The 26,316-nt window shown below is 37.0% G+C and overlaps 1 protein-coding gene across 5 annotated transcripts in view; it reads right to left on the bottom strand.

The window, feature by feature from the left end:
• PPARG (peroxisome proliferator activated receptor gamma) overlaps nt 1-26,316 on the bottom strand; it is a 132,253-nt gene that overhangs the window by 43,489 nt on the left and 62,448 nt on the right. For all 5 annotated transcript variants that reach the window (XM_059390351.1, XM_059390354.1, XM_059390353.1 and 2 more), the window contains 2 exons: nt 5,419-5,646; nt 3,859-4,028 (listed from right to left, as the gene is read on the bottom strand). In XM_059390351.1, the coding sequence (XP_059246334.1) occupies nt 3,859-4,028; nt 5,419-5,638 (390 nt within the window). In that variant the 5' untranslated portion in view covers nt 5,639-5,646. The remainder of the gene's footprint in view (nt 1-3,858; nt 4,029-5,418; nt 5,647-26,316) is intronic.

Genomic DNA, 26,316 nt, shown 5'->3' with positions numbered 1-26,316 from the left:
AGGGAGCCTGCTTCTCTCTCTCTCTCTCTGCCTGCCTCTCTGCCTACTTGTGATCTCTGTCTGTCAAATAAATAAATAAAATCTTAAAAAAAAAAAAAAAGCCCTATGCTGGTCCTATGTTTGGCTTTCCTGTGAAGCAGTGTGGCCCAGTGAAGCTCAACCCATGGGCTCCCATGGCAGGTAAGAATATACTAAAAATCCTTCCTGATTTAGGGCCCTGCATAGATATAGAAAACCAGATTACACTGTATTATTATATATAGTAGATTGTACTTACTTATATCTTTAGGTAAGTCTATGGTTCTAAAATGATCTTTTACTAAAAACACAAAAACACGATGAAACCCACTAGAAAATGAGTAAGTGTCTAATTTGTAAGTGGTAAGTGACAGCTTTGCAAGCTCTAAGATGCATGTATTATTCAGTAGCCAAATGTTATGTTTTACCTAAGTCTATGATATTAATAACCCAAGAATCTGTCACTATTCCACTTTAATCCAAGCCTGATCTTTTTATTCCTGTTTGAAATTTGGCAAGGATCACTAAACATAAACCTGTTCCATAGGCACTGTAAAACCATTTCAGAAGACCTACTAACAGCTATGATAAGCAATACTGTAACTATTCTTTTCAATCCATCAATTAGTCTGCAGGTTGATGGTTACCTGTATTTTAATTATGGGCATATCCTACATTCTTCTGAAATGGCAGACATTAAAGGCCCAAAGTACCCTTTAGGAAATACATATGAATCAAACACTTGTTAATTTCACTTTCCTCGCTTTTTATTGAGTACTGTCGATAAGCTAAAAAGGGTATCTTTGATTGCTGGTATGGCCACTGGTCTAAATTAGCTGCATTCAGACTGTGGAGACAATTTGGTTTATTTCCAAAGTAACCATCCCTTAATCTTTTATAACAGCAGTTCTCAAACTTTCTGGTCTCAGGACCCTTTTTAAGGATTACTGAAAACCCCATGAGCTTTGGTTTATGTGAACTATATCTACTAATACATATCAGACTAGAAATAAAAAGTGAGAAATTGTTATGTATAAGGACTTAACAGGCGAACATTCCATTAGCCACCAGAACTATGTTACCATTCTTCGTCATGTAGTTTCTGGAACAATCCACATACACTTCTGAGAGAATGAGAGTGAAAATGGTAAATAACAACCAAATATTATTATAAAAATAGTTTCAACATTACGGGGTCTTGCAAAGGTCTGAGGGACCCCTAGAGGCTTCTAGACCACATTTTGAGAACTGCTGACTTATACTTAGAGAAGCCAAATTATACTATTCCACTAACATTTCTCTTTATCTTTAAAATGAGTAGATGTCTATTTTACCTTCTAAGGTTAGTATAACCTTCCTTGCATTTTAGGCCTGGGAGTCTGTAATCCAGGGTACTCTTCAGATCTGATTAAATATTCACTCTCCATCTCTGCCTCAGGATCCTATCTGTTCCTCAGTTGATGGCATTTGGATTTTGTCCTTACTCTTCTCTTCTCCTTCTTGCTATTTTTCTTCTTTGCTCAGTTTGATTTTCCAAGTTTTTTTGCCTGCAGAACTTAGCTTTTATTACTATAATCAGCTATTATCTTTTCAATTTTTTTTTCTAAGATTTTATTTATTTATTTGTCAGGGATAGAGGGAGAGAGAGCGAGCGAGCATAGACAGACAGAGAGGCAGGAAGAGGCAGAGGGAGAAGCAGGCTCCCTGCCAAGCAAGGAGCCCGATGTGGGACTCGATCCCAGGACACTGGGATCATGACCTGAGCCGAAGGCAGCTGCTTAACCAACTGAGCCACCCAGGCGTCCCTATCTTTTCAATTTTTAACTGTTATCAGTAATGTTAACTCTCCACAAATACCTGACTAAAAGAATCATGGTAGAACTATTTGCTTAAATGTTCTAGTTTTCTAAGTGTTTGACCAGCCTATAAAAAAACAATAATGTATTGTGGAGATTTAACCATCGCACTGCTTTGCTTATCAACATAAATTGCCAAAATGACCAAACAGAATGGTTTCTTCAGGTATTTCTCAGAATTTAGCAACAATTTACTCAAAAATTATATAAATCTAACATAATAAAACAACACGTTTTCACTACTTATTGGAATCTTAAATAACTGACTACACATAATGATTTCAGAGATCACAGATCTTTTAGGTCGGTTTTAATCACACAGTGAATAGGTTTTAGTGTTTTAAATGAAAGTGGCTCTTGCCAATGGTATTTCAAAAACTCATTTTGGAATTTTATACCTTAAAAATAAGTAAGACCTTGGATAGTTGCTAATCCAACCAAGTTGTTTTACGAATGAGGTGACAGAGAGCTGAATTGTTTAAGTGACTGGCTAGTAACTCTGGGCAAGTGGCTAGGTGACTACTAGCTTGTCTCTTTTCACTTTAGGAGGTTGCCTTTAGTAATAAACTATTTGAATTGAAGAGATTCTAGAGATGATCGAATTCAACTCCATCATTTTATAGATGCAAAAACTTAGGCGGGATATAGTTTAAAAATGATATATGCTAAAGCATCTTGCACAATATATGGTACACAGTGGAAATTCAAGAACTATCAATTTCAGACCCTAGATGTTCTAACACCTACCTACCTGGTGTTGTATATCTATTTGGAAGAAAAAGCCCAACTGAGGATCGAATCTTCTCTTATATAAGCAGTGCTTATTTTATTTTATTTTATTTTAAAGATTTTATTTATTTATTCAACTGAGAGAGAGAGAGAGAGAGAGAGAGAGAGAAAGAGATCACAAGTAGGCAGAGAGGCAGGCAGAGAGAGAGAAGGAAGCAGGCTTCCAGCTATGCAGAGAATCCGATGCGGGGCTCAATCCCAGGACCCCGAGATCATGACCTGAGGCAAAGGCAGAGGCTTTAACCCACTGAGCCACCCAGGCACACCAGCAGTGCTTATTTTATAAGGTAAGTATTTATGAACAATTTATTCTGAGCCCTGGAGTATATAATAAATACAACTGATTCACTAAGTATATTAAAGTTAATTATTTTAAAAGACTACCTACTAAAATATGAGTGGATTAGAAAATTCTTAATAATTGGGCAGAATATTACTGAATGTTTGAGCTTTCCAAAATACACTTTTCACAAAGAATGAAGGAAAAATAGTATCTCCCCTCCAAAATTGTTCTATCACGTTGCTTGTCCATAATACATGTCTCAAACTGATGCTGAAGTAAGAAAAGACAGAGCACTGGGTTAGGAATCATAAGATACATATTCTGGTCCTAGTTCTGCCACTTACTAATGGATGACCATGGTTACAAGAAGCTTGTCACCACCTCACAGGGCTGTTACAGGCCTCAAATGAAAGTATCTACTTATCTCATCTGTCAAGCCTTATAAAAACAAAACAACACATGGAATAGTGAGGGCTGGGGGAAAAAAACAAACAGAAACAAAACTGCAGGATTCCAAAAATATGGGTTCTGGGCCAGGTCATCACTGTCTTGCTATGACACACTTATATTCAAGTCACTTTTTTTTTTTCTTTCTTCCTTTCTTTCTTTCTTTCTTTCTTTCTTTCTTTCTTTCTTTCTTTCTTTTTTACCTGTAAAATGCAAGCAATGAACTAGATCAGTGGCTCAAGGACCAATCTGGAGAAAGGGAAGTGAAGCAAAGCAACTCTCTTTTTACCAATTTTCTTAGGTTTTCAAAGAAATCATTTGAATGGATTTTACTAAAACAAAACAAAAAAGTTTTATCTCAATTCCTAGCTATGTGTTCACAACAAGAAATGAAAGAACAGGTAAATTTTCAGCAGATTTTTTGAAAAAAATCTCTCTCAGTTTTTCTTTCTCTTTTTTTTTTACCTTGCATCCTTCACAAGCATGAACTCCATAGTGGAACCCAGAAGCTTTATCTCCACAGACTCGGCATTCAATTGCCATGAGGGAATTGGAAGGCTCTTCATGAGGCTTATTGTACAGCTGAGTCTTTTCAGAATAATAAGGTGGGGATGCAGGCTCCACTTTGATTGCACCTGTGTGCAGAGAAATGTGAGCAGATAATTATCACGTGAAAAACTGCTGAAAAAGCTCTATGGCAAGTCGCCATAGAACACTTTACTGCCATAGATTTATTATGTAAGTGTAGAAGCATTATGGAACATTAAAAACAACAACAACAACAACACAGGAGAAAGTGGGTTTTGTAACTACAGGCAAGTCACAACATCTCTGAGCTTCACCTGTAAAAATGAAAGGGGGAAGGGAATGAAGTCTGTGGTCTGGGACCCTTCAGAACCAAAGCTCAGAATGACACCCCACAGTATCTGAGACATGAAGGTTATTTTGCTACACAACGTGCTGTAGTTGGCATTCCTCACAATATTAACTTATATATTTGTATTTAAATATCGCATTTTAGAAGTATTCTTAAACCGCTTTTGGAAAAGAAACACAGAAGGAACACCACTGTGAAAAGGTAATGTCATGCCCAGCTTGAAGGTACATAAGAAACAAGAGACCAGGTTTTCAGCAGTGTTGAGTCAGAAAAATAATGGTTTGTAAAATAATCTTTGAGAGAGAGAGTGAGAGAACCCATGGAGAGTAAGTACTCCCCTTCTGCTGGTTAGGATCAGGCCTATTAAATATCCATATTAGGCTCTAACTGAAAACCACACAAATATAACCAAGTATATTATTTATCTCAAAAAAAAAAAAACTAGAAATACAGGAAGTTCTTACTTATTGTCAAGTAATGGTTGCCAATTACATGGTGTTGGCTTTGGAAAACCAGCATATCAGCACACAAAGATAAAAATCAAGGAAATAGCATCATAGAAATTTATTTTATCTTGAAAAGTACCGTTTTGGTTTATCTTGACTCTGATGTTTTGATGTGAATTTACTTAATGGCAGGAAGATTTATCAATAGACTACAATGGTAAAATTTAAATTTGTGCAGAAAAATAGGTTTCAATATAAGCTGCTCAAATAGCAGAATTAGGGAAAATGAACCACAAATTTGCAATTTGGTGATGAGAAGTTATGTAAGGTAGCAAATTATTACTTATTAACTTAAAAGTGACCAAAAGAATAAGAGTTTATACACACACACACACACACACTAAACCTGGCAATGCAGCCATGCTGGGAAATGCTCCTAAGAAGGAAAGAAACAAGAAATAGGAAAAGAAAGAGGAAAGAAAATGAGGGAGAAAAAGGAAAGAATGATTTGGGGTATTTACACACTAACATCCTTTTTGGTATATCATAAATACACAATGTTTCATAGGTAAATGGATGAGTAAATGAATGGTGAGTATCTTTTTTATAAAGTTTTAGTCTCTGGAGCATTATTCCAGTGCTATCAAGAGGTTAGTCTGATTCTAGTCTTAGCAGTCTGACAAGAGAAAATAACTATCATACTTTGGTACTCTTGGAGCTTCAGGTCATACTTATAATCAGCAACCATTGGGTCTGCTCTTGCAAATGGAATGTCTTCATAGTGTGGAGTGGAAATGCTGGAGAAATCCACAGTGGTGAAAGGCTTGATGTCAAAAGAATGGGAGTGGTCATCCATAACAGAGAGATCCACGGAGCTGATTCCAAAGTTGGTGGGCCAAAATGGCATCTCGGTGTCAACCATGGTAATTTCTGAAATGGAAAAAAAGAAAAGCTGTGGAGTTCATTCTGGAAAGCAGAACGATCTTCTAACAATACACAAGGAGGGAACTGAAAGGGTCTTTGGTGCTGTGCTCTCATCTAGATTATCACAACGAGAGAGAAAAACACCCCACCTCCTGAGTGCTGCCCAGGCTGTTTTACTAAAGGAAGGAAGCCACCCCTTATCTGGATAGCATGGCAGAGAACCTTGTATCGATGTGGTCAGCATACCCAAGGGAATGTCTTGCAAACAGCCCTGCTCTCATGATCTCTTAAAGAAGATCATTGTATCAGGTCTGTTAGTGGTTTTAAAAATTAATCAATTAACCAATTAACCAATTTCTTTAGTTGGTTAATAATGTTTAAAGAGCATAAAGTTCTGGGACAATTTTGCTTCCTTGGAATTAGAGATGCTAAATATTTTTCTCTTTAGGATAAAAATTTTGCTCCCCTATTTGTATTTATAATGGTTTTATGTGACAGAAAATTTGACACATTACATTTAGGTAAAAATGCATTCTTTAACTGCATTATAAGGATAATTTTATTCTTAAAGTAACACAAAAATGAATCTTTTTTAAGAAGGGACGATCCCTCTATAAAAACTTGCTCAAATATTTACCTTTTCTGTGCATACAGTTTTCCTTAAAAAGGAGAATGTGTTCTCCATCTTGAGAGCAGAAAGATTAGAAATATTAGAGATAGAGATTAGAGATATTTGATCATGAATGAGAGAAAGTCAAAATGACAATCCGCACAGCATTAATTAAACCACCCTCACACCAAGACCACAACGAAACAAAAATGGAAACAAGAAAACGTATAACAGACAAGGGGAGGGGGGTGGGGGGGTGAGCCTGGTGATGGGTATTATGGAGGGCACATAGAGCACAAGCACTGGGTGTAGTGCATAAACAATGAATTTTGGAACACTGAAAATAAAATGAAAAAAAAAAAAAAAAAAAAGACAAAGGTAAAAACACATGGATTCTAAGGCCAAAAAAGAACTTGTTTCATGCATTGCCTGCTTAGGATGACACATGCCATGTGTGTTTTTCAGTATATGATTTGTGATCACAGTAAGTGAAATAGAACCCTGAGGAATTTTAGTTCTAACTATTTAATGTGGATGTATGAACCACCAGAGGCTGTGGACTAAACCTTCGTGCCCTAGGAACCTACACGGGTACTTACTGATATAGATATTCAGACGTGAACACACACAGTGCCTCACGGGTCCTTGGTTCTCCTGAAACCAGTTCATTCTTCAAAGTGGTATGAAAAGAGCAGTCACTGAGTATTTTAAGTGGTAACTCTTGGGTCAAAAACATGAGCAAAGGGCTGTGTGAATTCAGGACTGCTAATATTGGAGACAAAGAAATGAAACCCTCATAAAACTCTAGAAGCTCCTGAAATCATAGGCTGATGTATCTTATTTCTAGTTAGTTCACTATCACCTAGCAATGGGCTTGGCTCATAGTAGGTGCTCATATGAAATACCGAATGAGTTGATGAGGCAGCTCTGAAAGTTTAGCAGAACAGGCAGGAAGAGGGGAAGCAAATTAGTATTTATTCAAGTACCCCCAACATAAGACACATTCTCTTATTCCATAGAACCCAAGATCTTATCTCCACTTTAGAGATAAGCCAGGACCGGTGAGGTTAAGTGACTTGCCCAGTGTCCAATAACTGGTAAACAGAGAATTCAAATTCAAGATTGACCCAGGACCCTATTCATTGTGTATATATTCTCTTTATTCTCGCTGATGAAACTGTTTTATGGAGAAAGGGCTACTCTCCTAGGGTATCTGTCAGTGGGCCTCTTGTTTTTTCCCAGAAAGCAGAGCGCTAAGGAATTTAATCTCAAAGGCATGAGGTTAAAAATTCCAGTTGTGGCCTTCATAAGGAAAACAAAGTGAAAACACAAATAAGGAGACTGTCCTATGAATGTGCTTCAGGGGTTCCGAGGGGACTCATTAAGGCACCGTTTGGGTTCACATGTCTGAATATCTACACGAATAAGTACCCAAACAAACGTAAGTTATCTGAGTCACAGTATAAACACAACACACAAGAAGAGAGAATGTGTACTGGTGATAGATTAAAGGTCATGCTGGTCTCAATGACACCCAGAAAAACATCTGTGCCTTTAATGATGGGGAACCCATCAAACTATGCCCTTCGCTTCACAATTCTTCTAAACCTAACTCACCCAGGTCCCTCCACTTACTCTGCCCACCTCCTCAGCAGGCTTATTTTACATTTCTTTATCTGCTCTGCTTGGTATAAATTACCAGCGTATCAAAATAATCTCTTTTGTCTCGACTGCAATTTCCACAAAACTGGACTTATCAACTATTTCTCATTATGCCTGCTGCAAAGTTCATCTGTAAGCAAAATAAAGCTTGTCTGAGTTAAAGGTAGTGGACAAGCCACCAAATGAATACTGGGAAATGAAAATGAGGATGCAAAAAAATATCTGTGTTGCAAGAAAAACTGGTTGCTCATCATTTTGCTGGTTTAATTTTGTTTTGTTTCACTTTTAATATACGACTTCAATGACTCCCTGTCGACCAAAGCCATGCTTCTTAACACAGGAATCACTCCGAGGGGTCATTTACTTGACTGCAAAGTTTTGGAAGAAAATTTTAGTGTTAAAATAGCCATCTGTGTGTAAACGAACAGAATAAAAAATCATGTGATTTTAAAGATATAATATGGAACTTCCTAAAAAATTGGTACCTGTGGTACATTTCATAGCTAAAAGAATGCTATTTAAAAAAATAAACAATTTATTTTCATTTATTTGTTTTTAAAGATTTTATGTTTTTAAAGTAATCTGTACACCCAGTGTGGGGCTCAAACTTATAACTCTGAAATCAAGAGTTCTTTCCAGCTCTACTGACTGAGACAGCTAGGTATATAGCTAGCTGTAGGCTAAAAGTAGGCTCCACACCCAGCCTGGAGCCCAGCATGGAACCTGAATTTTTTTTATAAAAAAAAATTTTTTTTTTAAAGATTTTATTTATTTATTTGACAGAGATCACAAGTAGGCAGAGACGCAGGCAGAGAGAGAGGAGGAAGCAGGCTCCCTGTTCAGCAGAGAGCTCGATGTGGGGCTCCATCCCAGGACCCTGAGATCATGACCTGAGCTGAAGGCAGAGGCTTAACCCCCTGAGCCACCCAGACGCCCCCTCCCTATACCTCATTTTTATTTTACTTTTTAAAAGTAGGCTCCAGAGGCACCTGGGTGGCTTAGTGGGTTAAAGCCTCTGCCTTTGGCTCAGGTCATGATCCCAAGGTCCTGGGATCCAGCCGAACATCAGGCTCTCTGCTCAGCAGGGAGCCTGCTTCCTCCTCTCTCTCTCTGCCTGCCTCTCTGCCTACTTGTAATCTCTGTCTGTCAAATAAATAAATAAAGTAAAAAAAATAAATAAATAAAAAATAAAAGTAGGCTCCACACCCAGCCTGGAGCCCAGCATGGAACCTGAATTCACAACAGTGAGATCAAGATGAGAGCTGAGATCAAGAGTCAATGCTTAACCAACTGAGCTACCCAGGCGCCCCCTAGACTTTTTTTCTAAAAGCAGTTTTAGGTTTACATAAAAGTTGAGCAGGAAGTACAGAGTTCCCATTTATCCTTTTCCTCTCCTTCCTTTCCCTGACCCCTGAAACACACACAATTTCCCCTATTATTAACTTGCATTTCTCCTATTATTAACACTTGTGTTAGCCTGCTATGCTTGTTACAAAATTGTGAACCAATATTGATACCTAATTATTATCAATAATTTGCATTCTAGTTCATTCTCTGTGTTGTACATTCTATGGTACTAACAAATGGAAATGTCATGTATCCACCATTACAAAATCATACAGAAAAACTTCACTGTCCTAAACATCCCCCGTGCTCCACCTATTCATCCCTCCCTCTTCCCCATCCCAACCCCCGCCCCTGGGCCCCAGAATGCTGTCCTCTTCTATTAAGGGCATATTAGTTGAAAAGCAGGAGGGGCGCCTGGGTGGCTCAGTGGGTTGAGCCTCTGCCTTCGGTTCAGGTCATGATCTCGGGGTCCTTGGATTGAGCCCCGCATCAGGCTCTCTGCTCGGCAGGGAGCCTGCTTCCCCCTCTCTCTCTGCCTGCCTCTCTGCCTCTTTGTGATCTCTCTCTGTCAAATAAATAAATAGAATCTTAAAAAAAAGAAAAGAAAAGCAGGAGAAACCTTGACCTTTATATATTACATAAATACACACACACACACACACACACACACACATATTTATATATATATATATATATATGAAATGTCTCACCTTGGCTTTCAAGGCCCTCCCTGACACAGTCCTAACTTACTTCCTCAGTCTTATTTTCCATTAGTGATCGTAGACCCCAATCTCATTCTTAGCATGCCCTGTGGTTAGGCATATCATACTATTTGCCCAGGTTAAACATGCTCTGCATTTTCTAGTCTACTTATCTTTATTCATGCCAAGGCTGCTCTATCTCCTCCCTCTTCCCACCTCCCTCATTGCTACATGTCACAATCCCTCTGTCTTTCCCACAGTGGGAAATCCCACTGTCTCCAAATGCTCCTTTCTCCAGGAAACCTTCTGTGAAGTCTCCAACTTAAAAATACTCTCCCCATTCTTTGCATCCCCACAGCTCTTTCTATCTCTCTTTTAACTCTGATAGAATTATTTGGGTAAGTATCTCTGCTATCAAGATTTCAAGCTCTAAATGGACGGTGTCTTAGTTTTCTGTTTTTCCTTTAGTCCTCATGCACAGCTGGTCATTTACTAAATGTTTACCAACTGAATGATCATTCATTTTTATGTGAAAATATATAAAAAAAAAAAATAGGGGCACCTGGCTGGCTCAGTTGGTGGAGTGTGTGACTCTTGATTTCAGGATTGTGGGTTTAAGAAGCACATTGGGTATAGAGATTACTTTAAAAGTAAATAAAAATTAAAACAGGGGTGCCTGGTGGCTCAGCTGGTTAAGCGTCCGACTCTTGGTCTCAGCTCAGGTCATGATCTCGGGGTCATGGACTAGAGCCCAGAGTTAAGATCTGTGCTGGACGTGGAGTCTGCTCAAGAATCTCTCTCTTCTTCCTCCCTCTCTCTCTCTGCCCTTCCCCACTCATGGCCACTTTTTAAAATAAATAAATAAATCTTTAAAAAAATTAAATAAGAAAGGAAACATGCAGAAAAACATTTATAAAAATAAAAGGGAAAAAATGAATATACTTTCTCAATAGTTTAGTTTTTGTTTTTTTTTTTTTAAGATTTTGTTTATTTGACAGAGATCACAAAAGTCGGCAGAGAGGCAGGCAGAGAGGGAGGAAGGGAAGCAGGCTCCCTGCTGAGCAGGGAACCTGATGCGGGGCTCGATTCCAGGACCCTGGAACCCTTACCGGAGCCGAAGGCAGAGGCTTTAACCCACTGAGTCACCCAAGCGCCCCTTAATAGTTTAGTTTTGCTAAGACTTATCTTCCCTTAGAAAAGATGATGATCGTCAGTATTACAAATAAAATACAATTTAAACCGTAACTTCTCCCTTCAACAAAGTATATCCAGTTTTTCTCTTGATAATCTGAGAAGCAAGATTAGGATCCTGTGAAGTTTCTCCCTACATAGAAAAGACAATGTGAGAAAGAAAAACAACTTGACTCTTCATCTCTAAGAAAACACATTACTCAAATACACATTTTCCTTTCCTCCTTTCCCTTCTCCCTGTCCTTTATATTCTGGGACATCTTGACCTAAACAATATTACTCCATGGACCATAGTTACCAGGAGGCACAGTGGCTCCCTAAACATTTTATTTTATTTTGACTTAGAGATGGGTCCAGGGAACCTGTTTCTAATTTTGTCTCTAGAAAACATAAGCTACTGTTTCTGCCAAGCTGTAAGTCGAGTAGGTGTTTTTTTTACTCCATGTAATTACCCATGAAAGAACAAGTGAACAAAATATTTGATGAACAACAGTCCTTCTGAGGGATAAGTCACAGTGTCTTAACTTTCCAGCTGGGTGACAGGAGTGGGTTGCATCAGGATTTATCAATCAATTTCACAACCTTAAGGTTCCAAGCAAAACTTTTTGGGCAGACACTGAACAAGGAGGGAATTTGTGCCATTTATCTTAGACCTTCAAATATGGCTTTACACTGTATTATTTTCAATGAGCAGACTCTGAATAATACTCCAAAGTATAATGTATCCCAAATAAAAATATAACCAGTACCATGCCAAAATAAAGTAACCTCTCCAACTGGAAATGCATCATTATTTGGGAATATGGAAGTGGGCCAGAAAAGATGGTAATGTAATATAATGTCCCAAACTACATTGTTTACCTTTGGGGTCTGATATATTGGTCCAATATAACTGCTGCCCGTTAAGAAAAGGAAACTTCTACTAAAATTTCTGAGGAAATGCTGCATTTCCTCACTACATTATTATCTAATTACATTAACTAATATTAATAGAACCCTAAATCTTTACTAAGTATTGTGCCAAAAACAACACTTGGACCATTTCATTTAAACCTCACAACAATGAGGTCGGTATACTCATAAGTATTCTTAGAGAAGAGGAAACTGAGGCACAAACATGGAAGTAGGTAACTTGCTTAAGAACACATAGCTACTGGGGATGCCTGGGTGGCTCAGAGGGTTAAGCCTCTGCTTTCAGTGCAGGTCATGATCTCAGGGTCCTGGGATCGAGCCCCGCATCGGGCTCTCTGCTCAGTGGGAGTCTGCTTCCTCCTCTCTCTCTCTCTGCCTGCCTCTCTGCTTACTTGTGATCTCTGTCTATCAAATAAATAAATAAAATCTTAAAAAAAAAAAAAAGAGTTACTAAGGACTAGAGCTGGGTTGTGAACCCAGGTGGTTGAAAACTGCATAGCCACTACACTTAACTTTCTAAGCTGGTTAGAAAAGACAAATCTCTTCCTGATCTTCCACTTCTATCCTCAAGAACAATTAATTTCAACAAGGCTTCAGTGAACAAGAGGGTGTGCCAGGTCCAGGAGTTGGGAATATTCTATGAAGACTGGGTAATTATCACATAAAACCTTCATTAGAAAGATGTTAAGCTGGGCAACAGGAGGAGGTGCCAGAAAAAAGCCGTTCATGGATTCTCTAAAACTTAGTAGCTTCGTTGGAAGTGGCCTTAAAGAGACACTTAATCACTGATTTTTTACAATCTCTTCTAATGTGTTTCAGTTTAACATCACAGTACTCATCAATACAGTTCAAGCTTATCTATCCAGCCCCTCCTACTGATTCATCAAATCATTTTGCAGTGTAAATTGACCTGGGAATTTTCTAACTGAAGTGCTCTCCCATGAGGACAGCTGATATACACAGACAAAAATCATCCTGAAATAGTAGAGAGGCAAAGGTCTTTTTGAGATACTCTAAGTCCCTTATTTGACAGATGAAGGAAATGAGAGAAATGATTTGCCCCTGAACACATATTCAGGGGCTTACCAAATGAGAATCCAGGTTTCCGGTTTCCTATCCTAGCATTCTCTACACCCCATCATGAAGATGTTATGGTATGTAAATATGTTGAAAATGGGACTTTTAACCTATTCCAATTTTCACAGATCCAGATTTTGGGGGGTCTTGATATATAGGAATGACATTAAATTTATGAAGGAAAGAAATCTCATGCAAGTACTCATTTACTGGATGGTAAATTAGTATATGATTCCCCGTAAAAGAATTTGTTTCTAACAAAAATTACTAAAATCTGAATTCATCAAAAGGTTTGGGGAATAGTCTAATAAAATGAGCACAGATCAGTCCCAGTTTTTACATAATAAATACAGGCATACATATTTTATTTGCTTATTTTTTGTGGGTTGCTGTTCTGAACATTCACATTGAAGGTACATGAGCCAATTATCACGTCAGATACTCTGGGTTTGAATACTGACCTACCGCTTGCCAGTTTTGTGATCTTTTTATACCTAACTAGCCCATCCGTAAAACAATATTGCCTACCTCACAAAGGTGTTGTGAAGATTAAATTAGATAATATATCCAAAGCACCAAACAGGTCCAGACACTTAGTAAGTTCTCAATAAATACAATTATTGGCAGCAGCAGTAATTCTTATACTTAACCAGACTACTAGAATCATGTAAAAGGTGGGCTAACAGCCTCCAGTGCTACCACTAGGGGACAGGAAGAGGAAGAAACACCAGCAAAGTCCTATTGTTCAAATAGGACTACGCCTTCAACAGATGTCCTGTTTTAAAGACCTCTGGAAAAGGAGTCCACAGCTTCTCCTGGTTACTCATTCCAATGTTTAATGGCTCTTTTGTAGCCAGGAAAGTCTAAGTCTTATCTGGCTTGTCTCCAACTGAGTTATACATATGTTAATGATGTTTCTTTTAAAATAATTAAAAAGAAAAAAATCTGGTGAGCAAATAAATTTAGGAAATGCTAGGTCAAGCAAGGTTAAATAGGTTTATGCAGAACTTCTCAGGGCTCATATGCTAATATTTCATGAGAATGTACAAAGGAGAGGGAAGGCACAGTGTGCAACATTTGCAGAGTTTCACATTTGACGGAATAGTTGGGGAAGTGATGGTCTATCCTATGCTGGAGTTTATAACTTCTCCCCCATTTTTCTAAACATACATAGCTACCATCTTCTGCACATTTGCCCATTACCGCTTGTACTTGAAAAGTGTCATTAAGCTGTCCCTCAGGTTTTCTTTAATTTTAGAGTGATTCTTAAAACAAGACCCAAGAGGGAAAGGATTTCTTAAACCATGTAGAAAAGAATCACTATAAAGACTAACGCTCTTTTTATAGAGACAATCTGAAAAGCCTCCAGACACGGGAGGGGAAAAAAAAAAGGAAAGTCCACATAAAGGATCAGAACCAGAATGACTGTGAACGGCTCAACAGCAAACCTGGAAGCCAGAAAATCAATACAGCAAGGTCTTCAAAATTCAAAGAAAAAGTTGTTATTTCCAACTTGGCATTTCAGACTCAGCCAAACAAACCTTCACTCAACTGTACAAGCAGAAATACATTTTCAAAAATAGAGGACCTCCAAAAAAAAAAAAAAATTCACCCCACAGGTACTCTTTCTGAGAGTTCCACACCAGAACAAAAGAAAAACAGGGGATCCGGGAAAACAAAGAACTGGAAAAGGGGAGGGTAAAAGAAAGACTGAGAACAGCAGATCCTGCGCAGCCTGGATAGAATGGAACAGGAAGGTGAGGAAGGCCATAGGAGATTACCCAAGAAGTCCAAGTGCCTGATATAGATGACCGCTTAGAGACAGTTTTTATACAGTCAGAGAGTTGGAGAGAGAACTAGAGATAATTCTTTCTAAATAAAAAGGAACAATTTGTTAGTTAAAAAAAAAAAAAAAAATTAACTCCAGAAAAAGGAACAGCTCTTCAGGATGGGAAACAGAACTGTAGTATACTGCCTAGTGCAACTGGAGCAGGACTTTCAGAGCTGATAGGATGTAAACACTGCAAATTATAAATACATTGTGAAGATGTTGGGAAGGACAAGTGGGTGTTTTGGGAAAAGGGGTGTGGTGGGGAAAAGCTAACTTCTATCTTTCACTGTAGGAAGTCCATGGGGGAATGGATAGGGCTTTTCAAATAGCAGCACACCAGATGTTATTTTAAAGACATAGAGGTAAATTCCAGGAGAAATGTTTAAAAGAGTTAAAAATGACTGTTTCTGAGGAATAGGAACTGGGGACTGAGGGTTGCTGTTCTTCATGAAAAGTTTCATCCTGACTTTAAAAACTAGGTACAAGTCTTACTTTCGTAGAAATAAAAATTAAGCTAAATATCTTTTCATTATAATGCCTTTCCATGCTTTCACTGAACAAAGGGAATAAATATATTCCTTGTATGTTTCTCAGTCCTCTTAAAAGGAATTACCATGCAAAAAAAAAAAAAAAAAACAAAAACAAAAAAACAAACCCTGGAAAAGTAGGGAAAATTTTAATGCAGTTTCAAGTAAAATAAAGGAAAATCAGAAAATATTTTTAATGCTTGATCAATAGTTAGCAGTTCTTTTGGCTCAAATATTTTAAAAAATTCTATCAATTCTTTTCTTTTACTTTCCTGGTATCATGGATTTTGGTCAGAAAAGTGGGAAAAAGACTCTGGATCCCATTAGCAGAAGTATAACTTAATGATAGGTAACAGTTTTGAAGTACTTACATGACAGACATTGTACCTTAAAATTATTAAACATGTAATTTATAATTAATTAATGTATATATGTGTAATTTATAAATGTATGTATACATACATATAATTCACATCTATGAACGGTTCTATGGTTTATATACGATTGTTATTACCTCCAGTGGACTGAAAACAATAGACAGAAAGGGGTTAAGTGCAAGGAGCCTGGGTGGCTCATTTGGTTAAGCATCTGACTCCTGGTTTCAGCTCAGGTCCTGATTTTAGGGTCTTGGGATTAAGCCCCACCTTGACCTCTGTACTCAGCCCATAGTCTGTTTAACCCTCTTTCTCCCCTTTTGCTCATACTCTCTTTCTCAAATAAATACAATTAAAAAAAAAAATAGGTTAAGTGCCTTGCCTGATGTACATAGGTAATAGGTACTGGGATTTGAATCTTGTGTGATTTCTCAAAATAAAGAACCCCTTATTTTGGACACCATGAATTAAGAAAAGGATAAGAAAAGGATTCTTTGCTGTGTCATTTGTTTCTTCAATATGAAAAAAATACATTTTCATTCTGCCGTCTACTTAAGGACTATATTAAAACTCAAATCGAATGCTTCTGTGGTTTGGTTCCCCACTGATACTCCCACTGATAACTCTGGCAGAGGCTGAAACATTCCAATATGTAACTGTATATACACTTGTCCTTATAATGAGTCAGAAGATCTCATAACAAATTCTCAAATTCAGATCAACAAAGGGCCTATCATCTGGTTTTGGAGAAGGCCATGTACACTTATGTTTTTCAAAAGTTCATTTTCTCTTACATGGGTCACATCTTGTTTAGATAGCTTGCTTAATCCAGTCTAGTATCAGGACACAGGAAAGATTACAGGATCATGCCCTCATCCACAGTCATCATTTCTACTGTTTCCTGAGAAGCATTTTCACCATGGTCAAACCAGCTCAAGCTTGGTTCTTTTGCTAAAACTACTGTCATGTGTTTCTAAAGGGAGACTTACTAGTAATTGAATCAACACTAAACCCAAGTCTGTGGAACAGCTAGTTACTCTGGTATGATTGAAATTCCTACTTTACTGAGCATATACTGGCAGCAAGCGAAGAATGGTGTGGAGGTCAGAAAAAAGAAACTGGTGTGTCCTCTCCAGCTAGCTCTTTCTGCACATTTTGGTTTTGGCTTTGCAGTGAGAGGCTAATGAAAATGGGAGACAGAAGACTGAGTGGGAAGGAAAAATATAAAGGGTATGGTCCAGGACTTTGTAACTATTCAGAAGGAGGGACCACCAAAGAGATGCGAGAGTACTGTTTCTCTTTGCTTTGTCCACCTCTCAAACACTGTCAAGGGCCTGACATCCTTGCAACCAGGAAAACGTAAGAGTGGTAGTGGTTTTAAGTAATGCTTTATTACTGAAGCACCTTGAATAGCTTGAAACTATCACAGAGTGGAAAGTGATTGTCTTACTCAGAATTGTTTAGTTCTGGCAAAATGATGTGATACACTATGGTCCTGTGTACTCTTGTTTTTAATTTACTGTGCCAAACACTCTTAATGAGAAGACAATGGTCTTAAGCTAAACAAATATGAAAACAAAAGTGTCAAAACAGATGTAGCCAGATTGCCAGTGGTTATGGGCTGATTTGTAGATTTTCACTAGCTATACCATATATTATCTCAAAAATATTACAATGTAGTATTTAAAATATTCATAGTAAACATTTTTCATGTTTAAATACTCTTCCTGAGCTATTAGAGCATTATCAAAATATTCTGTATAAAGACATCTGACACAATTCAAAACATTTATTATTTTAAAAAAATTCTCTTAACTAGGAAGAAAAGAGAACTTCTATAATCTGATAAAGCGTATTCATAAAAAACAAACAAACAAAAACCTAAAGGACCCATCATACTTGATGGTGAAATATTTAAAGCTTTCCTTTGAGATCAGGGATGAGATAAGCATACTAGCTATCACTGCTTCTAGTCAAAAGTGTACTAGAAATCCTATCCAGTGAAATACAAAAGAAAGAAATGATTAGAAAAGAAAAAATAAAACTAACATTACTCACAGATGACATGAATATGTGTGTGTGTGTGTGTGTGTATGGAAATAAAACCCATTACAATTAACAAAAGAATTTAGCAAAGTTGCTGGATATAAGATCAATCAATATGCAAAAAATGGGGGCGCCTGGGTGGCTCAGTGGGTTAAGCCGCTGCCTTCGGCTCAGGTCATGATCTCAGGGTCTTGGGATTGAGCCCCACATCGGGCTCTCTGCTTAGCGGGGAGCCTGCTTACTCCTCTCTCTCTGCCTGCCTCTCTGCCTGCTTGTCATCTCTCTGTGTCAAATAAATAAATAAAATCTTTAAAAAATATATTCAAAAAATAAACTATTTTTATAAGTCAGCAACAAACAGAAAATAACATTTTAAAATGATTTTTACTGTAGTGTCAAAAACATCAAATAAATACCTAAGGGGAAAAAACCTAGCAAAATATGTGTAAGACTGCTATACTGAAAATTCAAAAATATTATTTTTAAAAAAGTATTTAAATAGATGAAGGTATACATTGTATTCATGAACTGGAATACTCAATATTTAAAACTGTCAATTCTCTCCATATTTATCTATAGATTCAGGAAAATTCCAATCAAAATACCAGTATTTTTGTGTGTAAAGAGACATGCTAAGTCTAAAATTTATATGGAAATTCAAAGAGCCAAGAGAAGAGAATCTTGAAGAGAAGAACAGCACTGGAGGATGGAGGATTTTTACTACCAGATACTAAACTCAATTATAAAACTACAGTAATTAATAAGTTAATTAGCGCAAAAAGAAAAACAGACCAATGCAATAGGAGAGCAAGTCCAGAATTAACCCCACAAGAATATGGTCACCTGGTTTACGACCAAAATGTCCCCATACTATAGTGGGGAAAGGATCACTTTGTCAATAAATGAAGTAGGTCAATTACATATCCACATGCAAAAAAGTAAATCAGCCTCTACCTTAAAACATACACAAAAATCAGTTCCATGTAGACTGAAGATCTAAATGTGAAATAGGAAACAGAAGAGTTTTTAAAATAAAAATTAAGTAACACTGCATCAGGGATGCATGAGTGGATCAGTTGGTTAAGCTGCTACCTTTGGCTCAGGTTATGATCCCAGGGTCCTGGGATTGAGTCCCACATCGGGCTCCTTGCTCAGCAGGGAGCCCGTTTCTCTCTCTGCCTCTGCCTGCCACTCTACCTGCTTGTGTGCTCTCTCTTTTTCTCTCTCTTTCTCTCTGACAAATAAATAAATAAATCTTAAAAAAAAAAAAAAAGTAAAAAAAAGAACACTTCATCAATTTTGGAGTAGGCCAAGATTTCTTCATAAACACTTAATAAAAAGCACTGATTAGATAACCTGGACAATATTTAAGATTAAAACTGATTAGTAGTAAATGAAAAAGCAATACACAGTGTGGGAGAAGATATCTGCAATATATACATTTGACAAAGTGTGCTTTATTTTTAACAAAGTATGCTTTAAACTCATATCTAAAGTACCCAGTATAAAAATGGGCAAAACACTTGAACAGGCACTTCACAATAAAGAAGAGTCAAAAGGGTAATAAATGTTTTTTAAAGTGCTTAACTTTTTAGTTATTAGAGAAAGAGAAACAAAATTACAATGTGATACCACCATAAACCCATTAGCATGGCTAAAATGAAAAAGAAAAAGAAAATGTGTAAAGATGTGGACCAAGGGAAACACTCCAACACTGCTGGGTATAAACGGTACAGCCATGATCAAAACCGTCTGGTAGGGTCTCTTAAAGCTGAACACACCCTATGGACCACGTATATGTCTAACAGAAATGTGTACCCTTGTTCACTGAAAGACCTATATGAGAATGGTCCTAGCTGTACTATTTGCAGTAATGAAAAATACCTGAATGCCCATCAACAGTAAGACAGATATATTGTGATATATTCACAAAATAAAATAAATTAATAAGAATGAAGTACAATTATACTCAGTAATGTGATTAACAAACAAATGCTGAGCAAATGAATTCATATACAAAAGAGTAAACAATGTTAAGTTCTATTCATATAAAATTCCAAAATGGGCAAACTAAACCATGGGTTAGAAATTAGAAGAGTCAGAGGGCTTCCAGAGGGCTGGTATTGTTCTGTTTCCTTATCTGAATGTGAATTACACGTTTCACTCGTTTGTGAAAATGATTTACATAATTTTCCCTATGTATTTTATGTTTCAATAAAAAACTTCAACAGGAGGGATTGATAGAAGGAAACATGCAAACCAAACATATAAGCCAACAAAAACTCTTTTATTTCTGTTAAAAAGATTTGTTACAGAATTTCTAATGTATTTATTTAAGAATTTTTCTATTCAGAAGTTACCAAGTGGTATTAAAATCAGTCTCAATAAACTACCTATATTTCTAACTGCCTTCATTGTATAATAAAGGCTAAATACATCTTCAATTAAGATGGTCAAGTCAGCATCAACAGGGTAGGAAAAAATTCAAAGGGGTGGAACTTTTTATCCTAAGGAGTACTAAAAGTTATATTTTTGCTTTAGGTATGCTTGACTTATATGTACAGCCTCTTCTGCTTTACAAGAACCCTATATTTCTTTTAAAATATTTTCCCAAATACTAATACCTACAACAGGAGTCCTATGTTTGTAAAGTTAACATGTTTGGATCAGTTGTCTTTTGAAACATTCCATTGAAATGAAATGAAGTCTGTGGCTTAGTGCAAACTACCAATTTCATGATGAATATTTAATTTCTTTGTATCAACAATCTATTTCATCAACTTTTTGTTTTAGAAGGGTTATCATCATATTTTACTACAGTATTTTTCTTCCCAAAGCCTCTCCTCGTTTTAGTTTTCTTTGGTATTTTCTTTTCTCAATATCTTTATCCCAGTATAAGCTTGATCAGTAATACAAAACCCAAACAATCTCAAATCAAGATAACCAATTACCTAATAGTATGTGCAAGGTATTTTTCAGGCCTCACAAGAAATACATTATAACATACTTCTTGACCTTGAGAAGCTTACCAAGGTGAAAGATGTTTAATAATAGCAGGCAGAATACAGACCAAACTAGTGAGAGAGACGATGAGTGCTCTAGAAGTGTAGAGGAGAAAAAGACCAACATGTACTGAAATAATCCAGGATAACTACATGGTAGAGATGGGTTTTGAATTGTGAGGATCATGTGGGATGATTAGGATTTGGATTATTGTTGATAAAGGTATTCTAAGTAAAAGATATTGTCTCTACTATCCAGCATGACCCTTATATTACCTGAGTTTCCTGAGACTGACATGAATATGATATCAAAATGATTAAATTTAGGGTTAGAAAAAAAGGACATTACTTGCAAACTGGATCGATTTCTTGGCCAACTGGGTCATCTGTTTGGGTCATTTGTATGTATCTTGTAATTAGCTAGAGATGTGGTTCTATCAGTAGTAAAGAGATTTCTTTGTAAATGGCAGAGATTTCTATGTAAATCTGGCTATTCTTATATCAGACTGACACATTTGGTTCTTTTCAGCATTATATTTTGCTAGTTAAGCAAACTTGCCCAGTCTACATAATAGGTCTAAATTTTTTAAACTAATGGCAGGATTTTAGGTGAAGTGGAAGACAACAGTAAAGTAATATCCTACCATCTCACATTTAAAATATTCAATTGATAATGCCAAGTAATGAATGTTTTATTTTTTCCAAAAGAGGTGACTTAATTCAATGAAGTAAGGTGAGCCATGGTGCTCACATGTCTAGCACCGACGAAGAATATTAGAACTGCTATTCTGTCTCTGAGTTTTGTCACTGGTTCTTTGCCAAAACAAGAAATTGAACCTGGGTTTCTTTCTTCTGGAACTGTGATTAATAATATGTATCGATCAGATAATATCTAAATATTCTGGGAAAAAATGCTAAGGAAAAGACTGTAAGTAAGTAAGAACTAAGTGTAACTTAATTAACTATAGTAACAGAAAACTGTGATAGCATGGACACTGAAAATCTGTATTATCCCAAAGTTATAACTTCCATTTCACGGAAGACAAGACAAAACTAACATTTGCTGGACACCTGTTACATATCAGGTCCTGTGCTAAGTGCTTCTTCACAGATTCAGTATTGGTTACTTAATCAAGTAAGTTGCTTTCGTTAGCACTGCTAGCAAATAAGTCCCCTAAAATTTCAAATGAATACTGGAAGTATCAAAAGGTAGGCAGAGGGGCGCCTGAGGGGCTCAGTGAGTTAAGCCTCTGCCTTCAGCTCAAGTCATGATCTCAGGGTTCTGGGATCGAGCCCCACATTGGGCTCTCTGCTCAGCAGGGAGCCTGTTTCCCCCTCTTTCTCTGCCTGCCTCTCCCCCTACTTGTGATCTCTCTCTATGTTGAATAAATAGATAAAATCTTAAAAAAAAAAAAAGGTAGGCAGACTTGCAAAAGAAGCCAGGCATTCAGATAAGTCAAAAACTGTGATATTCAAATTAATATTCAAATAATACTCAAATAATGATAATCCAAACCAATGGAGGGATATGATGCAAATAACTGTATAACAGGCAATTCAAAATATATTTGTATCTGGTTTTTAAGACAGATCATGTTGTTGGTTTGTTTATACCAGAATGGGTTTTAGAACAATACATTAGCATGTACACTAAACTTCTGTTTTTACTTAGCGAACATATTCTAGTGCCTTAACCTCAGGAGATGGTGAGGTACAGCAGCAGGTCAGCTTGGAATTAATAAGACAACAATAAGAGCTTATTATGTATCTATTATATGTTAGATACTTGTGGAATAAAGAAGAGAATAAAACATGGGTTTTGTCCTCAACAACTATACAACTTGGATTAAGGGAATATATAAAACAGAAAATATTATCAGGCAGTCTCCAATTAAGGGCTAAACAGTGTGATACAGACCAACGCAGAAGAGGGGATTTTATTATTTTATTTTAACAAGTATTAATCGACTGGCCATTTACCAAACATGTCCCAGGCATTTGGGATATACGTGAATGAGCAAACCAGACAAAGATCCCTGCCTTTATGGGGTTGATATGCTAGTGTGAAAAAGTGGACAACAAATACAATAGGTGAGTAAATTATACAGTATGTTAGAAGATGGTGAATACTTAGAAATGAAACCATGGAGCAGGAGGAGGGAAAGTGACTAAGTCAAGTGAGGAGCTGCTGCTGTAGGGTTGTGAGCTGAGTGACAGAGCTGACTTACATTTTAACGTGATCCCTCTGCATGAAGGCTGACACTAAGCAGTTAGGAGGTGAGGACAGAGGCAGGACAACTCGTTAGAGTGGGATACCAATCCAGGCAAGAGACAGTGGCTTGGATGAGTACTGACAGTGAAGTGGGGAGAGGTAATATATTCTGAACATATTTTCAGTTTAGAGGAACCATTAACAGTAACATATTAACAGGAGGTCTTGTGCCATGGTGGTTACTTGAACCTGATGTTGAAGGACAGGGAGGATTTGAAAAGGTGGAAGAATTAGGAAAGGCATTCCAGGATGTGGTGGGCTTAGAGGCAAGGGTGAGTCTGGCTTATTCTTGGGACAATGTGATTAGTCCAAGTAGAAAAAGGCAGATCATTCTCTGGGGCATAGAGGGTCATAAAATACACAAAGTGGAAATGGATTATACAAAGCTTTCAAATGTAGGTGGAAGTGTTTAGACTTCACAAAATTCACTATGGGGCACTACTTGTATACAGTAAGTGCTCAATACATACTGGAAGTCTGATAGGCTTTGAGGACCACTTACCTTGCAGATTAGACTGGATAGCTAAATGTCTCTCATTTAGAAAGTCAGCTAAAAGGCTGTACATGAATCCCAGTGTGTGGTCAGAAGAGATGATATTCCTTATGGTAAATGACAGTTGACTGTTTTAAATTTACTTTATAATGCAAGCTATTCACCACTTGTTGGAACTTCAATCTTGTGTTGGCAAATCTCTTACCTGATAAAAACTACATGGGTCTAAACACTGTGTGCTCAGCTAGCCATGCGATCTTAATTCTGAGGTTACTGGAATTGGACAGCAGTTGCTATCAGATGCAAATGTAATTCCTGTGTCTCTAAATTAGTTACAGGTACAAAACTGTATCTACAAAAAAAGGTAATCTTGTAGAGGTTTACAGAAACTTAGTTCCATCTAAATGAGTCTGATTCATTCATATCACATTTATTTTTGCAAATATTCAACACTAGTAGATGGACATGAGGTATTTGCTGGGACAACTTTCTTATGCCTAATGTAAGGCTGTCCAAAGGAAGCTAAAATAACAGAACCCATGTCAGTTCTGTTGCTCTAATACAATGAAGACATTTACTTGGCTCAGATTTCCACTGATGCAAAGAATATGTGCTTTATAAGGAGCTATGATGATTTTAGAAATTTCCTATGGGTTACCTTATTCAAGTTACAGGTGAGAATGTTGACAAAGATAGTAACCTATGACAAACTATCAGAGCTATAAAAATTGTTTTCCATTTGATAACCTCTTTTATAAAGCAATGAAGAGTTTAAATGGGTAACTGCTGTCAGGTAACTTTCAAAACAAGTTGTACTCCTTAGGGATGCTAGGGGAAAATAAATTTAAAAAATTTTAAATGCTGTTTTCTTGTAAGACTCTAATACACATGACATTTGTTTCTGGTGTTTCCTATAACTCATAATTTGGGGGGAAGTACAAGAGAAATGATAGTTTTTGGAAACATAGTAAGGAGATTCTAAGAGTCTTGAAATCTACCAAATCTCCTATGTCCTGGTGATCAGAAAAGAGATATGAACAGCTAAATCAGAGAAATAAATGATAAAATAGAGCCACACTAAAAAAATTAATATGGACGATAGTAACATTCTAGAAAAAGACCCTGAATCATTATTAATGTGAGATTGTGAAATTTACAGCTATGTCAATTACCTAAATCTTCATCATAAAGAATATTATAATCTAAGATAGTTTTTCAGTGTCTTGGAGAAGAAAACGTTTAATCACTGTTTTCATTTATGGCCCAAGAATGATTTTAGTTTTTGGAAATCCAATCTTTTCTGAAACAAACATTAACAAAAGTGGGAGGTAATTGCCCCATTTAAAAAAAAAAAAAAAACTGACAGAAAGACACTTTCTCTAAGTATGATTATTTCCTTATCAAAATATTCAGGTGAGGTCATGGGAGAAGCCTCATCTCACTCAAAAACTGCCATAATTTTGATACAAAAAGAATTCTGTGGTTTTCCCCCACATATTCCTTAAAATGCTTCTAAATTAAGATATTGTATGTTTTCTGTTCCATCCTAAATGATTAATACTAGAAGACCAAAACAATAAACTCTATATAGAACTTCGGATGGACTTTTGCAAATACTGTGTCATTTAATCCTTGTAATAACCCTGTATTTCTGATGCTTTATGTGGAAACGGAGGGAAGAGAGGATAAATGGCTTACTCAAATTCACACGGAACATACATGTCCAGGACAAGACTTGTAGTTGCATTCCCTGATACTACCTGGGTCCCTTTAAACCTCTAGAAAGGTGAAACCTTTGGTCAATTATTTAATGCTTCCAAATATACAGTTGCCTGGAGTCTTACAGAGGCACAGTTTAAGTACCCCTCCATAAAAATGGCGGGCAATCAATCACTCACTCCTATCTCAGGAGAGGCGCTTGTTTCAAAGGATTGTCTATTGCAGCATTTATCATGCCTCCAAGGCATATTTCCATTGCTCAATCAGCTCCAAAGGACAAGCGTGTCATCATCTTTCAATGCTCTGGTGCAACACTTTAAAATTATAGAATTCACACAGGACTAAGTCTGGCATGAAAAGTAGGAGGCATATTCAGCTTGAGTTTGTGGAAGCTTCCCTTCAATATTGCCAATTTTTACTAGGAGAGATGGTTTCAGAGCCAGCATGGGGTTACTTGGGGTTACTTGAGGAGCTCATGATGAAAACGGGGAAATAAGATAAAGGGGGGCTCCCAGTGATAATGGAGCCCAGGAAAAAGCACAGAACTCCTATTTGGGTAGAGTGGCTACATAGATTTTTTAATCTCATGATATGACCAATATAGCTTGGGCATCTGGATAGAATTCACACAGGACTAAGTCTGGCATGAAAAGTAGGAGGCATATTCAGCTTGAGTTTGTGGAAGCTTCCCTTCAATATTGCCAATTTTTACTAGGAGAGATGGTTTCAGAGCCAGCATGGGGTTACTTGGGGTTACTTGAGGAGCTCATGATGAAAACGGGGAAATAAGATAAAGGGGGGCTCCCAGTGATAATGGAGCCCAGGAAAAAGCACAGAACTCCTATTTGGGTAGAGTGGCTACATAGATTTTTTAATCTCATGATATGACCAATATAGCTTGGGCATCTGGAT

The sequence above is a fragment of the Mustela nigripes genome, chromosome 2 (genome assembly GCF_022355385.1).
Source record: "Mustela nigripes isolate SB6536 chromosome 2, MUSNIG.SB6536, whole genome shotgun sequence".
Taxonomy (NCBI): Eukaryota; Metazoa; Chordata; class Mammalia; order Carnivora; family Mustelidae; genus Mustela; species Mustela nigripes.
Note: the sequence above shows the minus strand (reverse complement) of the source record. Positions and strands in the feature narration are given on the sequence as shown.